Genomic DNA, 16,170 nt, shown 5'->3' with positions numbered 1-16,170 from the left:
TTGTCTTAGAAAACTTGGCTGTACATTCTGTCTGTTATCACTGATCAGTTCTGAGTCCTTTTTCAAAGAGAAAGCCTTTGATACCTGACTTAAAATTCATGAGGTGTGTTTCATTTCTGTTTGTTCAGAGACAAGACGGTTTGTGCAGAGAAGTTCCTTGAAGTGTTTTAAACCAAGTGGAAGAGATCTGGTCATCCCACTTTGCAAAATCCCTGAAGTAATTATAAAATAGTGGATTTATAAAACGTCATCTAATAGTGGCCGGCTGGCAGTCTGTTGAGGAGTGTGTGATTTCGTTTCCACTCAGTGACACTGACTGGCCTATAGAGTTCTTTGCGTCTCCTCCCCTGTGCGAAGACAGTGAAGCAGAGGACCTGAGCTTGGTCTCAACCATCAGACGGGATACGTAGGGAATCGTTATAACCTGAAACTGAAAACCGTATGCTGCCCTCTTAACTACATGGGGTCAGATTGCTAAGGGCAACTGGAAAGATTCCATAGGAACCCTAGAGGGCAGTGAGTTTCTGTTAATGGGGGAGGAACAACTCAGAAAAGGAGGGTGAGAATGGTCCCACACCTCGAAGAATATATCAGTGCCACTGAATGGTACATGTAGAAACGTTGAATTGGTGTATGTTCTGCTGTGTGTATTCTCAACAACAACAACAAAAACATATGCTGCCTGTTCACTCTGGTTTGAAATGAGGCTGTTACAGGTTTATTTTGACTGTATTATTGGACGACATATCCCTAAGGACCAAGGGCTCTCTGCTCAGACCCTGTACGCCAGGGGAGAGGCGCACATTCCTTGGGTAACAGCCCAGATCTGTGTGCAGCAATTCCACTGGGCCATCCACATTGAAATTGTGGCTCTAATTCAGCTGCTGTTTGTTTGGTCGTTGTTATTTGTTTGGTATTTAGAGAAGCCCTGGAGGTCTAGTGGTTAAGAGCTGTGGCTGCAAAGCGAAAGGTTGGCAGTTCGAATCCACCAGCCTCTCTCTGGAAACCCTGTGGGGCAGCTGTATTGTGCCCTCTAGGGTTGCTATGAGTCGGACTCCACTCAGTGGCAATGGGCTTGGTTTGGTTTTTTGTTTTTGGTGTTCAGTTGGAACAGGGATTTCTCTGTGACTGGCCTCGACACACGGGACTTCTCCCCTGGAAGGAAGTGCGTATTTTACCTTCACCTCGTGGAAAATGCTGAATAGAAGGAACTACTCATGTGGCCTGTGGCCTCAGACTCCACAGAAAGACTGGGAATTTGACACATTTTAAGGTGACCATAGGAGCCCTGGTGGCGCAGTACTTAAGCACTTACCTAGTAACTGAAAGGTCAGCGGTTTGAACCTGCCAGCGGCTCCATGGGAGAAAGATGTGGCAGTCTGCTTCTGTGAAGATTACAGCTTTGAAAACCCTATGGGACAGTTCTTCTCTGTCCTGTAGGGTTGCTATAAGTAGGAAGGGACTTGACAGCAACCAGTTTCGTTTTTTGATAAGGTGACCTTAATAGATCATGAGCCCTGAGCAAGTTCTGGCTTTAAGACTGAATGATTTGTAGGTGGTACTTATCACATACCTGTGGATTACTGCGAGTCCCACTTCTGCCTAGTAGTAGAGCCATATAATTTTCAGTGCTCGAGCAAAGTCAGAAATGGGGTTTGCAGCATGCATTCTGGGCTTATCACGCACAGGGCTCTCTGCCGAGACACTTAGAATGGATGGAAAAGAACAACACAGTGGGGATCTTTGTCCTCATGGAAATATAATCTAACTTCACAGGTTAAAACACATAAATATTATTTTAAGGCAATTACAAAATGCACTTGGAAATTATATGGGCTAGAATAGCTTGAATACATAAAATGATGCTAAAATCTTAGGAGTGGATGAAGGGCACCTGGGTAGTGGGTGTAAGTCAAGAAGAAGAGGCAGAGGACTGGCCCCTAGGGAACATCAGTTGAGAGGTTGGAAAGGGGAGAAGGAGTAGCCAGGAAGAAAAAGGAAATAAGGGGAGTGTGGTAGCCTGGCAGCCAGGGAAGAAAGCTGCCCAATGGTGCTGATAAACAAGATGAGGACTGAACATTGTTCATTGCATATGGTGAGAGGGAACTTGTTGGTGACCTTGATGAAAGCAATTTCAATGCAGAGTTGAGGGTGAACACCTGAAAGCAGTGGGAGAAGGGAATAAGGAAGTAGAGACAGTACATAGAATAGAGATAACCATATTGTAGAGGAATGGGGTGGTAGCCTGAGGGGCAAGTGGGAGCCAGAGAGGGGGCATGACTTTGTTTCTCCCAGTAGGTACCATAGCATCGTGCTTGTGTGAAGATGGGAATGATTCTGTAGAAAGGGAAAAACTGAAGATGCAGGAGGTGGGGGATGACTGCAGAAGCAAAATCCCTGAGAAGGGAGGGAAGAGAGGAAGTTTCAGCATTAAATGCTCATATTAGGTAAGTAAAAAGGATGAAAGTCAGTGATTGGAGAAACTAAGTTCTGCCACTTAAAAAGCTAGAAAAAGAACAAAATAAACCTAGAGCAAGCAGGAGAAAGGAATAATAAAGGGAAGGGCATAAATTAAAAAAAAAAAAAGGGGGCAGAAGAATGATGAAATCAATGAAACAAAAAGCTGGCTCTTTGAGAAAAATCAATAAAATTGCTAACGCTCTGGCCAGATTAATAAGGAAGAAGGAAGGCACCAATTACAAATATCAGGAGTGAGAGAGAGTATTAAACTAGCAATTCCACACCATTACCACAGACTTACCATCCTAGCCGGCACAAAAAGGCCAGAAAAAGAATGTCACCAGGTCGGGAAGGAAGAGATAAAACTCTTGATTTGCAGGCTATATGATTGTGTAGAAAATCCTGAGGAAGCTACAAAAAGTCTATTAGAACTAGTAAGCAAGTTTGTCAAGATCACAGGATGCAAAGTCAGAATGCAAAGATGAGTCCTGTTTATACCAGCAACAAACAATGGAAAACTGAAATTGGGTAATTTTCTAGATCTAGTTTGCTTCCCAAACTATCTGCGGTAAAGAACCTTTTTTTTTTGTTTTTGTTAATTTCCAAAAATGAATGACAAAAATGTGTTAAAGCATAGACATTCAAAATGCAAACCCCAAATTGTTATTATTAGATTCAACAGATATAAAATTGCATTTCAGTAAATGTAGCCAGAAACAAACATAGGGAAAAAGAAAAAAATTTAGAAAATCGTATACATTTATCAAAAGTGTGTTTATAAGCAATTAATATAGAATCATCATACTTAAAACTGTTTGTTCTCTTATAACCGAATGAAATGTGAGTGAAATGGCAGTTCTCCATATTAAATGCCTGTACACACTATGAAAGAATATTCTGTATAACAATAGTTGAAGTTTTTACATGATGAATGAATTTGCTTCCTCTTGGTTAATTTATCTGAACCATATTGGGTCGCTGACAATGCTACTCTCAGAGAATAAAACATATCTAAAATGTTTGTCTACCCTACCAGATACCAAAATATATCATAGATCTACAATAATGGAATTGGATAGAGAGTTCCGCAACCAGCCATGTATGTGTGGGAATTTAGCGTATAATAAAATTGACATTTTAGATCAGTGAGGAAAGAATCAGCCATTCAGTAAATGGGCCTGTTTGATTATTTGATTCTATTTTGCAAAAAAGAATAAAAGTAGGTCCTTACCTTCACTAAAACCCAACCCAGTGCCGTCGAGTGTATAAAACAAAATCTACATGTATCGAAGATTCAAATGAAAAAAAAAAACCATAAAAGAGCTAGAAAAATATTAGAATAGTTTTATAGTCTTAAGGTGGAGAGAGTCTTTCAGCATTACACCGAGGCTATAAACCACAAAGGGGAAAAATGGGCAAATTTGACTACACAAAGTTAAAAACTGCATAGTAAGAGGCATGCTCAACAAATATTCTTGACATGTATAACAAAGGGTTATCACATATAATGTATAAGAAGCTTCAGTAATTGAAAAAAAATTAACAATGCAGCAAAAAAATGATAAAAGGACAAAACATAATCCACAGAAAAAATTCAAATGGCCAATAAACATAGGCAGAATGTTAAGTCACTAATAAATGCCAAACAAGTAAGTAAATTTTAGGCTATCAGATTGTCCAAGATGAAAAAGATTGATAACATCACGGGTTGTTGAACATATGGTAGAAACAGCATGTTGTAGGAATGCAAATTAATACAGCCCTTTTGGGATATAATTAGGAAAACTTATTAGTATTTATAACATTTGAAGATGTGCATGTTTGGAACTAGTGGTTCCTTTTCTAGGAATTTATCCTGTACAGATCCAAGTACACAAGGATCTGTATTGTCTCGTAAATAGTAAAGAATTTGCCATAAATGTATATAATGAAGGATTGAAATTAAGATACCATCGAAGAGCAGAACTCTGCACAGCCATTAAAAAAGAAGGACGACACCCAGAATATGTTAGAAAATGCAAGCAAGGTATAGACCATTCTTTCATTAGACAAATATTTCTTACGTCAAAATATGCGCAGTGTGCTGGATTCTGAGAGTATAACAATGAAGACAGGCATGATCTTAGCCCACACAGAGCACACAATGTGTCCTATTACTCCATTTTATACAAAGTTGAAAGGTGACTATAAAAATACACACCCACATATATAAAGCCTGGGAAGATAAACACTAAATTGTTAACAATGGCTATTTTGGAAGATAGGATTATGGGGGACTTTCTGCTTTATGGATCTCTGATAGTGCAGTGATTTAAGCATTTGGCTGCTAACCAAAAGGTCAGCAGTAGGAATCCACCAGCCGCTCCTTGGAAACACTATGGGGCAGTTCTCTATGAGTCGGAATGGACTCGGTGGCATCAGGTTTGCGTTTTTTTTGTTTTGTTTTGTTTTGGCTCTGCTTTATACATAATTATTTGAATTTTTCAAAAAGAGCATATATATGTAATCAGACAAAATCATAATCAAAGCACTTCTATGATTTCTCAGTGTCCTTGATAGAAGGCATTGTGTCTCATTCAAGGTCTTTCACAATCTGATCCCAACCACTTTTTCCTGCCTCCCACTGTTCCCCATCCTCCCTTGCCCAACCTTCTCTGAGGCGGCCTGTACTTACCTTCCCCTTCAAGGTCCTGCTCAAACGTCACTTCCTTTCTGAAGTCCTTCCTGATTAGACTCAGAACAGCAAGTGGCTTCCTCCACTGTGATCCTTTAGAACTTTTAAAAAAAGAATAATTTACACACAATAAAATGCACAGATTCTAAGTGTAGAGCTGGATGAGTTTTAGCAAATGTGTACACACCTATAACCACCGCCCAAATCAAGATAGAGAACATTTCCATTCCCCTAGAAGGTTCCCTCTTGCTCCTTTCTGCCCTACAACCCACCTCACCCCTCGCCTCCACAAGGGCTACCACTGGTTCTGATTTCTATTTCCATACATTTATCCTTGCTTGTTCTTGAACTTCATGCCAATGGAATAATATAAAATGTACTCTGTGGTATTTAGCTTCTTTCACACAATAATTTTATGAGGTTCATTTGTGTTTTTGTATATATTAATAATTTCCAACTTTTTATTGCTCAATAATACTTCATTTTATGAATATACAACAATTTGTTTAGCTGTTCTTCTGTTGATAGACCCATAGCATTCTGTGCATGTTGTTATTAGTTGCCATCAAACGATTCTGACTCCTGGCAACTCCATAAAACCAAACACATTGCTGTGGAATTGATTCTGACTCATAGTGACGCTATAGGACAGAGTAAAACTTGCCCACAGGGTTTACAAGGCTGTAAATCTTTACGGAAGCAGATTGCCACATCTTTCTCCCATGGAGCAGCTAGTGGGATTGAACCGATGACCTTTCAGTTAGTAGCTGAGTACATAACTACTGCACCACCAGGGCTCCATACCCTTCTATAAATTTAGCGGTTTCTGTCTGTGTCCCCTCCCCACCCCCACCCACCCCCACACACGCCTTGGGACTATGAGCTCCTTGAATGTAGGGACCCTATCTAAGTCCTGGGTGAATCTCCAGCGCTTACCTGTACTTAGGGTGCAGCAGTTGCTTATTAAATCTTTGCTTTTGAGTGAAGAGGTATGAGACAGACAGTTGAAAATTACTTTGAATGATAGCAGGGAAACCCATCCAGATTTCTTTCAGTGGCTGAGAGGGTGATCAGCTGTGGTGCAGTGCTTGTTAATGGCCAGCTAGTATTCCACCAAAGGGATTCACCTTATTCAGGAAGACTTTTCAAATGGTTATGTGTCAGGTGGTTGGGAAAGGAGAGAAACTAAAGCACATGAGATCTGTTGTCAGGTCTCTAGGTGGCTTGGGAAACTCGTTTCACAGATGAATTCTCTGGCTATGTTCCCTCGCTAGAAAAGCCTTTGCTTCTTCCAGGGGAGGCTGGTTGACCATCATCAGTGACACTGAGTTACTTTAGAGGGCTCAGACTGACCTTGAACCCACAGGCCCTTTGTTTGTTGTTTTCATTGCAGGTAATTAAAAGTTAATGTTTGAAATGAGTGAACTCAAGCAGAAGTGATGTCTTTGACTTACAACACTGAGAGGCCATAGCTGGGCACTTGAATAGAGATCACGCTCCCTTCTGGGCCTCCACCCGAAGGGCCAGCCCAAGGGAAGTGTTATGCCAGCCCCGGCCAGACTTCTCCCTCTAGATGGACAGGCAACAAGCTCTGAATGGACGTTCCAGGATGGGAAAGGTGTCACTTGGCTGTGCATGTGTGTTTTTTCTCACAGCTTTATTGAGGCATAGTTGATGTAAGATAAACGGCACATATTTAAAATGTGAAATTTGAACAGTTTTGACATATATGGAGAAATTGTCACCACAATGAAGAAAATGAACATATATATCACCCCAACGATTTCCTCCTGCCCACTGGAAACTCCCCAGCCCCCCACCTGTGCCCTCGCCTCATCTCTGAACAACCACTGGTCTGCTTTCTGTCACTGTAGGTTAGTCTGCATTTTCTAGAATTTTAAATAAGTGGAATTATATGGTATGTGTGTGCGTGCATTTATTCTCTCTCTCCAGTTCAGCCTTGGGAAAAGAGAAAGCTCAATGAATGTGTCCCTGGGAATTTGGTTTGCTGAATGAAGAAGTGAGGGTGACATCCCAGGAGCTGAGCTGACTTGCAGCTGGCCGTCCTTGGTCTGACTTTTCCTGAGCGGAAGAAGCTGCACACAGATTGGAGGCAGGAGGTCAGCCTGACTGTCCAGAAATCGCTGGCACGGATGTCTTTAGTGCCTTTAGCCCATGGGGTTTTCTGAGCATGCAGATCGATGATTGGGATCAGTATGGCAAATTCTGTTACAGGGAAGTGCTTGTCACTGGAGCTGTAGAGTGGGCCTAGCACTGTCACTAATGATCCCAGAGCTGTGGACTTGGCTCAGAGCACTCACCTCCCATTTACAAGGTAGGGGCAACACTCCCTCTCTCCCTGGGCTGTTGCCATATGGCGTGAAGGTGCACTGAAACAGTGAAGCGCATACAAGTGAGAGGCATTACTGAATTCCTGGTTGACCTGCAGTCATAACACGAAGCCAACCTGGTTGCAATCATTTTTTTATGGTGAATAATTTGGTACAACAGAGTACTGCCCTTATCTCTGCCCAATCATTCTATAATAAAAGGGCCCCGGGTGGAGCATGGGGACCCTCCTCTGAGGTACGGTCTGGGCCTCACACCCTGTGGCTCTTGAATCTGGAGGGTTCAGGTGTGGATGGCAGCGCCCAGGTGGCCCTGCCCCATGAAGACTGCGCAAGTGGCACCTCCTGTTCCTGGCAGGCAGCTGCAGAGGTCACCTTTGTTCTTGTAAGCTGGTCTCAAGAGTTCTGGCATCTTGATAGACAGAGCTAACCATTTAAGTGATCTGGCCCGAGGTTCGAACCCACCAGCCACTCTGAAGGAGAAAGATGTAGCCATCTGCTTCCATAAAGATTACAGCCTTGGGAACCCTATGGGGCAGTTCTACTCTGTCCTGTAGGGTCGCTGTGAGTTGGAATCCACTGACAGCAATGGTTTTTTTTTTTTGGGGGGGGGGGGTGGACACGGTTTGAGACATTGAAGAGTTTGCCAGAACCTTGCCCCTTAGGGTTGGCAGGCCGTGGAAGGGTAGAAACGCCTTGCCACCTGCAGGAACATTAGGGCTCCGAAGAGATCAGGCGGTGTGTGGGGATACAGAGGTGTATCTATGGAAAATAGACCTATGGCAAGCCCTGAAATCGCACCCCTGCAGGGGCATAGTGTGTGTGTGTGGCGGGGGGGGGGGGGGCAGGGGTAATGAGCACCCAGGGGCAATCTCTAACTTGCATCCCCCGCCCCAATTTCAAGATGAATAGATATTGATGGCAGCAGTGCGTGAGCAGATAGCCTCCCCCGACCCCCGACCCCGTCCTGCTGTCAGGTGCAGGGGTGGCTTAGCCAGGAAGCAAGGTATGCACAGGCTTAATTGTGCTTACTTACTAATCTGTAGTGCACAATTTCACCTGGTTTTCACCACATCAGATATGTGAAAGCCACCTGAGCTCTTAACCACTGTGCCACCAGGGCCTCAGAGGTTAGTAAATAAACACAGTAAGTCCATGGAGTACCTTGCCTATTGGATAATCCGTCCCTGGTCAGGTGCCTCTCATATCTGAGGCGCCTGGAGGAACGTCATTATGCACCTCATCTGGCGCCCCCTTTGGACTTGTACCCAGGGGCAGGTGTCCCCCCAGCCCCCCCTTGCTACACCTCTGCCACCATGCTTCAGGAAAGACATTGGGCCGTATGAGGTTAATAGAAACTGCTCAGTGGCATCTCCCCACGTCAAGTGGCACCCAGGACATGTGCAGTACCTGCTGTACTTTAGCTATGCCTTTGGGGGGGAAGGTGGGGAGCTGTGAGCACCTGTCAGGGGTCCTGCAGGAGGGTCCTTCTGCAGTTATCCAGGCACCCACAGGCCTGCAGCCGAGCTCCTGCTAAGGGTCAGGTCACCCTTGACCAAGTCACTACTGAGTACATGGACCCAAGGGTGTGGCCGGGCGTGTCTGGGACACCAGGCGGGGAGAAGTCGTCATAGGAGTAAAGAAGTAAGTAGGCCTAAGTCCGCTCTGCCCACCTCGGCCTGACTTGCCTCTGCCCTCCTTCTCTCCATATCCCTCTCCCTGACCTGGCCTATCCTCCATCCCCCATCCCCCATCCCCCATCCCCCACCCCCATCCCCCATCCCCCATCCCCCAAAGCTTTGTTCCAGGGTTTCTTTTTGGGTGAAAGTCTTCTAGGTTTAACCCCCTCAAAGGGCATCGCAAGGAGATGACTAGCATTTCATATCTGTGCCGTCCACTACAGTAGCCACTGGCCCCATATGGCTCCTGGTTGCTTGGAATGTGGCTGGTGAGCCTGAGAAACTCTATTTAGTGTCTTTGTTTTAATAAATGTAATTTTAATACTTGATTCAGTGATAGGAAGATTTTTAAGTATGTTTGCAGCGACTTGGGTATGTGAATCTGTATTTTCAACTGTATATTTAATGAAACCTAATTTTTTTTTTTAAATATAGATCAAGACTTTCTGGTGAGCATCAAGCATCTGAACTGAGGTATATTTTAAGTATAAAATACACACCAGATTTCAAAGACTTCCTGTAAAAAATTAAAATGTAGAATTTTAAAATATTGATTCATATGTCAAAATTAAGGTATTTTGGATCCCTTGGGTTATGTGAAATATGTTATTAAAATTAGTGTCACTGACTTCTTTTACTTTGTTTTGTGTAGCTACTAGAGACTTTGGAGCCCTGGTGGTACAGTGGTTAAGAGCTTGGCCGCTAACCGAAAAGTTGGCGGTTCTAATCTATCAGCTGCTTCTTGGAAACTGTATGGGGCAGTTCTACTCTGTCCTATAGAGTTGCTGTGAGTCAGAATCAACTCGACAGCAATAGGTTTGGTTATGGGGTTATTAAATCCATTTCTGTTGAGTTGATTCCGACTCACAGCAACCCTACAGGACACAGTACAACTGCCCCATAGAGTTTCTAAGGAGCGCCTTTTGGTTAGCAGTAGCAGCACTTAACCACTACGCCACCAGGGTTTCCTTTCTTGGTTACTAGAGAATTTAAAATTACAGATGTGACTTCCATTGTATTTCATTAAATTGGACTGGGCTGCTCTAGATTGTTCATTGAGCTGGATTTAGATGAGAGGGCAGAGCCCTGGTGGCTCGATGGGTAAGCACTTGGCTGCTAACTGAAAGTTGGTGGTTCAAACCCACCCAGCAGCTCTGCAGGTAAAAGATCTAGCAATCTACTTCTGTAAAGAGTACAGTCAAGAAAACCCTATGGGGCAGTTCTGCTCTGTCACATGGGGTCACTATAAGTCAAAACTGACTTGACAGCACCCAGAAACACAACAAGGTGGGAAGGCAATGGCCAAACTAAAGGAGAACTTGAGTTTCCTCTGCCAACCCAAGGCTCTCGTCACCACACTTCCCCGTTCGTCAACCCAGGTGAATCTTGGGTTTGGGGAATTGCCAGAAAGGCTGTGGAGAGGGAGGGGAGATGATGGCTCTTCCTCCTTGCTGGTTCCAAGAAATGTCCTCCCCACCCCCAACCAGTAGGATGGGAGCAAATGCAAGGCATAAGTGCTCCGTGGGAACTCTGCGCCTCACATATCGTCATCTCTGCGCCTCACTGCCCATCTGTCCCCATCCCTGCACCTCACCGCCCACGTGTCCTCATTGCTGCAAATTGTTCTGAGACCTGGGAGGTTGCCAAAGAGGGAGAAATGAAGAACCCTTGTGTGCCGACCAGAGAGACCATCAGAATCTGGAGGGTTGTGTCTTGCCACTTCTTTCCCAAAGCTGGGCCAGCTGCTGTGTCACCTACTGGAGCACAATTACCCTTGAACAGCTCATGTATCTCAGTCCTGGGGCAACTAAAATGAGCATTGGAAGCTTCTCCAGGTAACTCACACAAACAGTGATGGTACCTATTCGGAGCTTTTACAGGGCTGCCCCTCATTTAGCAAAGCGAAATGTGAAATCCAGGTTGAGACAGAACATTACATGGAGGGTGCGGGCATGTTTGCCAGAAGGATCCAAAATAAGGTGGTCAGGCCACAAATACTGTCCACCTCCTGGGTGCAATGCTGGGCACTTCCAGGAGTAAAAAGAGACTTAAGAGCTGTTCTCTATGCCCATGTCGCTTTGGTGAGGACTCTCTCCCTCTCTACCCAACATCTGTCCAAATCTGACGTATCCTTTAAGGCGCAGCCCAGATCTGCCTCCTGCCTCAGCCTTTCCCTGCTTGCTGTAGACTTTCTAGCCCCATTAGGTGACAAGGTGTGAGATGCCTGGTTGCACACATCATAGTCCTTCATCCTCAGTAAAGTGATTAAGTTAAAACAAACCCAAACCCTTTGCCATCAAGTCAGTTCTGACTCATGGTGACCCCATGTATTACAGAGTAGAGCCTGGCTCCATAAGGCTTTCCTGGCTATAATCTTAATAGAAGCAGATCATCAGGTCTTTCTTCCTTGGCACTGCTGGGTAGGTTCGAACTGCCAGCCTTTATGTTATAGCAGCTGAACACAACTGTTTGTGCCACCCAGGCATCTTTGTTTTTTTTTTTTTTTAATTCAAAGATTATTTAAATTTATTTCTATTGAGGCAAATACCAAGCAAGGGCCACTAGCCTCTATTATATTGCCCTTATAGGGTTTCCAAGGAGTGGCTGGTGGATTCAAACTACCAACATTTTGGTTGGCAGCAGAACATTTTTTTTCTGTTAAATTTTTTTTTTTTTTTTTTACTGTGCTTTAAGTGAAAATTTACAGCTCAAGTTAGTTTCTCATACAAGAATTTATACACATACTGTTATGTGACCCTAGTTGTTCTCCCTATAATGTGACAGCACACTCCTCCTTTCCATCCGGATTCCCCATGTCCATTCAACCAACTCCTGTCCCTTTCTGCCTTCTCACCTCGCCTCTGGACAGGAGCTGCCCATTTAGTCTCATGTGTCTACTTCAGCTAAGAAGCACACTCTTCACAAGTATTATTTAAGGTCTTCTAGTTCAGTCTATTCTTTGTCTGGAGTTGGCTTTGGGGATGGTTTTAGTTCTGGGTTAACAGAGAATCCAGAGGCCATGTCTTCTGGGGTTCCTCTAGTCTCAGACCATTAAGTTTGATCTTTTTACTAGAATTTGAGTTCGCATCCCACTTTTCTCCCTCTCCATCAGGGACTCTGTTATGTTCCCTGTCAGGGCAGTCACTGGTAGTTGCTGGGCACCATCCAGTTCTGATCTCAGGCTGATGGAGTCTCTGGTTTATGTGGCCCCTTTTGTCTCCTGGGCTCGTATTTTCTTTGTGTCTTTGGTGGTCTTCATTCTCCTTTGCTCCAGGTGGGTTGGGACCAATTGATGCATCTAGCTTTTGAGACCCCAGAAGTCACTTGCCAAAGTGGGATGCAGAACATTTTCTTAATAAACTTTATTATGCCAGTTGACCTATATGTCCCCTGAAACCATGGTCCCCAGACTTCCACCCCTGCTGCACTGTCCCTCCAAGTGTTTGGTTGTGTTTAGGAAACTTATTAGTTTTTGGTTTAGTCCAGTGGCACCCAGGCATCTTAAGTACATCAATGTATTTTCCTTTGAAGGCAGGTTCTGAGACCTTGGCGTGAATGACATTAGCTGTTGGCGAACTCTTCATTCATTGTGATTAGTGACCTAACACCATAGACAGGTCACTTCAGAGTGAGTGCTTTGCCAATAAAGGCTTTAACTTTACCTCCCAAAAATCAGTCTGGACGCTTCACTAAAGAAGACATTCAGGTAGCTAACAGATACATGAGGAAATGTTCACGATCATTAGCCATTAGAGAAATGCAGATCAAAACTACAATGAGATTTCATCTAACTCCAACAAGGCTGGCATGAATCCAAAAAACACAAAATAATAAATGTTGGAGAGGCTGTGGATAGATTGGAACACTTATACACTGCTGTTGGGAATGTAAAATGGCACAACCACTTTGGAAATCAATTTGGGGCTTCCTTAAAAAGCTAGAAATAGAACTACCGTAGGATCCAGCAATCCCACTCTTCAGAATATATCCTAGAGAAGTAAGAGCCTTTACACGAACAGATACATGTACACCCGTGTTTATTGCAGCACTGTTTACAATAGCAAAAAGATGGAAGCAACCAAGGTGCCCATCAACAGATGAATGGATAAATAGATTATGGTATATTCACAGAATGGAATATTATGCATCGATAAAGAACAGGAATCTGTGAAACATTTCATAACATGGAGGAACCTGGAAGGCATTATGCTGAGTGAAATCAGTCAGTTGCAAAAGGACAAATACTGTATAAGACCACTATTATAAGAACTTGAGAAATAGTTTAAACTGAGAAGAAAACATTCTTTTGTGGTTACAAGAGGGGGGAGGGAGGGAGGGTGGGAGAGGAGTATTCACTAATTAGATAGTAGATAAGAACTACTTTAGGTGAAGGGAAAGACAACACACAGTACAGGGGAGGTCAGCACAACTGGACTAAACAAAAAGCAAAGAAGTTTCCTGAATAAACTGAATGCTTCGAAGGCCAGTGTAGCAGGGGCAGGGGTTTGGGGAACATGGTTTCAGGGGACATCTAAGTCAATCGGCATAATAAAATCTGTTAAGAACATTCTGCATTCCACTTTGAAGAGTGGCATCTGGGGTCTTAAACGCTAGCAAGCAGCCATCTAAGATGAATCAATTGGTCTCAACCCACCTGGATCAAAGGAGAATGAAGAACACCAAGGACACAAGGTGATTAGGAGCCCAAGAGACAGAAAGGGCCACATGAACCAGAGACTACATCATCTTGAGACCAGAAGAGCTAGATGGTGCCTGGCTATAATCTATGACTGCCCTGACAGGGAAGAGAACAGAGAACCCCTGAGGGAGCAGGAGAGCAGTGGGATAGGATGTAGACCCCAAATTCTCATAAAAAGACTAGACTTAATGGTCTGACTGAGACTGGAAGGACCCTGGTGGTCATGGCCCCCAGACCTTCTGCTGGCCCAGGACAGGAACCATTCCCGAAGCCAACTCTTCAGACATGGATTGGACTGGACAATGGGTTGGAGAGGGATGCTGGTGAGGAGTGAGCTTCTTGGATCAGGTGGACACTTGAGTCTATGTTGGCATATCCTGCCTGGACGGGAGATGAGAGGGTAGAGGAGGTTAGAAGCTGGCGAAATGGACACGAAACGAGAGAGTGGAGGGAGAGAGCAGGCTGTCTCTTTGGGGGAGAGTAATTGGGAGTATGTAGCAAGGTGTATGTAAGTTATTGTGTGAGAGACTGACTTGATTTGTAAACTTTCACTTAAAGCACAATAAAAATTATAAAAATAAAAAAAATCAGTCTGATGTGAAAAACATTTTATTTAGAATTTCTCATATTTACAGTATATGTCTGCATTACAATCATTCTTACAATAAATACAGAAGTGCTGAATGGACCGTCATCACAGTGGCCTCCGGTCTGAGGCACAGGGACAGGGATTGCTGTGGACCACAGCTCCCCCAGCGGAGTTACTCCTGAGGTCCGGTCAGGAAGCCTACAGAGAGTTTAGGTGATGGGGAGAGGAATTTGGGTCTGAGCTTGAAATGGGATTAATAGCGTCAATAATACAGCGAAATTCTAGAATGGCTGTGAAAGAAATAGGTGTAGGTTCTTACCATTTTTGCCAGCTAATACTAAAGAAATAGAACAAAGATACTTGGGATCCCCCAGTAGCGAGAGGCAAAGGAAGGACCAAAGAAGCCAGACCTTCCCGTGCCCTGCCTCAGCCCGTGCCTCCTTCTTCTCCTCTCCCTACAGAGGTGGGTGGAAGTGGAATTGGGGCAAAAGAGACAAAGCTCTACAATCATTCTGCTTCTGCTTATTTCCTCTAGATTCCAAAGCCATTTGGGTCATCTCAGAACTCACTTCTATTTTAGAGGGGTGAAAGCAGCAATACATTTTCAAGGAACAGCCTACTTTTTAAAAATAAAATCTATAGAATACAAAACACAGCTGGCCCACTGACAGAAGGGGTTGGGTTTCGGCTTCATATTCTGACCTTCCCCAATTGTGGCTGGTAAATGACTTCAGTAGAAATTCTGGTTGCAAAGTGAGCGTCTCCCAGCCCACATGTATTTTCTCTTTCTCTCTGACTCCCTTCCCTTCCCACTAAGAAATGGAACTTGAAACAGCCTTTCTGTAGGGCCTAGTCAGTGCTTCTGACCCAAAGGACTTTGAAAATGTCCCTAGTATATTACAAAGTATAGCTCTGGTCTTCTTGCCTCTCACCACTTGACCCTTGTAGCAGTTCAGCCCCGCCCCGCACTCCTCCTCCCCCTGTTGTGAGGTCAGGCTAAAGGTTTTGTCAGAGCAGAAGAAATCAGAGGGAGACAACCCCTCCCCTAAGGAAAGAAGCAGTTTCCAAAGCAAAACTGAAGCAGAAAGTGTACATTCTGTTCTGAAGGCTTTCACAGCAAAAGCAGAATTTCCAGGACAATGGCAGTCACACTGGAGTGGACATCCAGATGAATGTGTTTTCCAGCCAGTAAGAGCCCACCAGCAGGAGGCTTGGTCTGTGACCCCAGAATACAGACCACTCAATGATTCCCACACAGATGTGGCAAATAGCTCAGAGTTCCTGCCTCCTGATCACGCCGTGGTTGGCCCTGGCACCAGGGTGTTGGGGCTCCCAGTTAGAGGCCTCGAGTGTCTGAGCTGCTTGCATGTTGAGAGCCCCCTCAGGTATTTCAAGTGTCCATAGAGCCAAAGTATGTAGCATCCAAAGCAAGGTCCTTCCATGGGCGTGCCTGGGAATGCCAGGGACCTCAGGCATGGGCCTCCGTCTCCGTCTTGATGGCTGGTTTGTAAATGACTCCCTTGTTGCTGTCATCTTTTTTGCTACTGGGACAAGAACACAGAAGTCTTGTTAGTCAAAGAGGCAAGAGAGAGCCAGGGAGCAGCCTGACTCAGCGATGGAATAAGATGCGATTTAGAAGTCAGATTCCTCTCTTGGGGACCTTTCCCCAATTCTGTTGGTCTTGGGAGAGAATGCCCCCCAGTAAGGGACTAACCAAAACA

General features: G+C 44.4%; 2 protein-coding genes across 5 annotated transcripts in view; one reads left to right on the top strand and one right to left on the bottom strand.

The window, feature by feature from the left end:
- Positions 1-5,929, top strand: part of APH1B (aph-1 homolog B, gamma-secretase subunit) — a 28,474-nt gene extending 22,545 nt beyond the window's left edge. Inside the window, exon 6 of the mRNA XM_064267436.1 lies at positions 129-5,929. Within this exon, the coding sequence (XP_064123506.1) occupies positions 129-161 (33 nt within the window). The 3' untranslated portion in view covers positions 162-5,929. The remainder of the gene's footprint in view (positions 1-128) is intronic.
- Positions 5,930-14,150: 8,221 nt separating this feature from the next.
- CA12 (carbonic anhydrase 12) overlaps positions 14,151-16,170 on the bottom strand; it is a 63,641-nt gene continuing 61,621 nt past the window's right edge. For 2 of the 4 annotated variants that reach the window (XM_023558316.2, XM_010598031.3), the window contains one exon: positions 14,152-15,993. In XM_023558316.2, coding sequence (XP_023414084.1) covers positions 15,918-15,993 — 76 coding nt within the window. In that variant the 3' untranslated portion in view covers positions 14,152-15,917. Of the gene's footprint in view, positions 15,994-16,170 lie in introns of all 4 variants that reach the window. The other 2 variants (XM_010598030.3, XM_003418344.4) reach the window with 2 other exon arrangements.

This window comes from Loxodonta africana, chromosome 13 (assembly GCF_030014295.1).
Source record: "Loxodonta africana isolate mLoxAfr1 chromosome 13, mLoxAfr1.hap2, whole genome shotgun sequence".
Taxonomy (NCBI): domain Eukaryota; kingdom Metazoa; phylum Chordata; class Mammalia; order Proboscidea; family Elephantidae; genus Loxodonta; species Loxodonta africana.
Note: the sequence above shows the minus strand (reverse complement) of the source record. Positions and strands in the feature narration are given on the sequence as shown.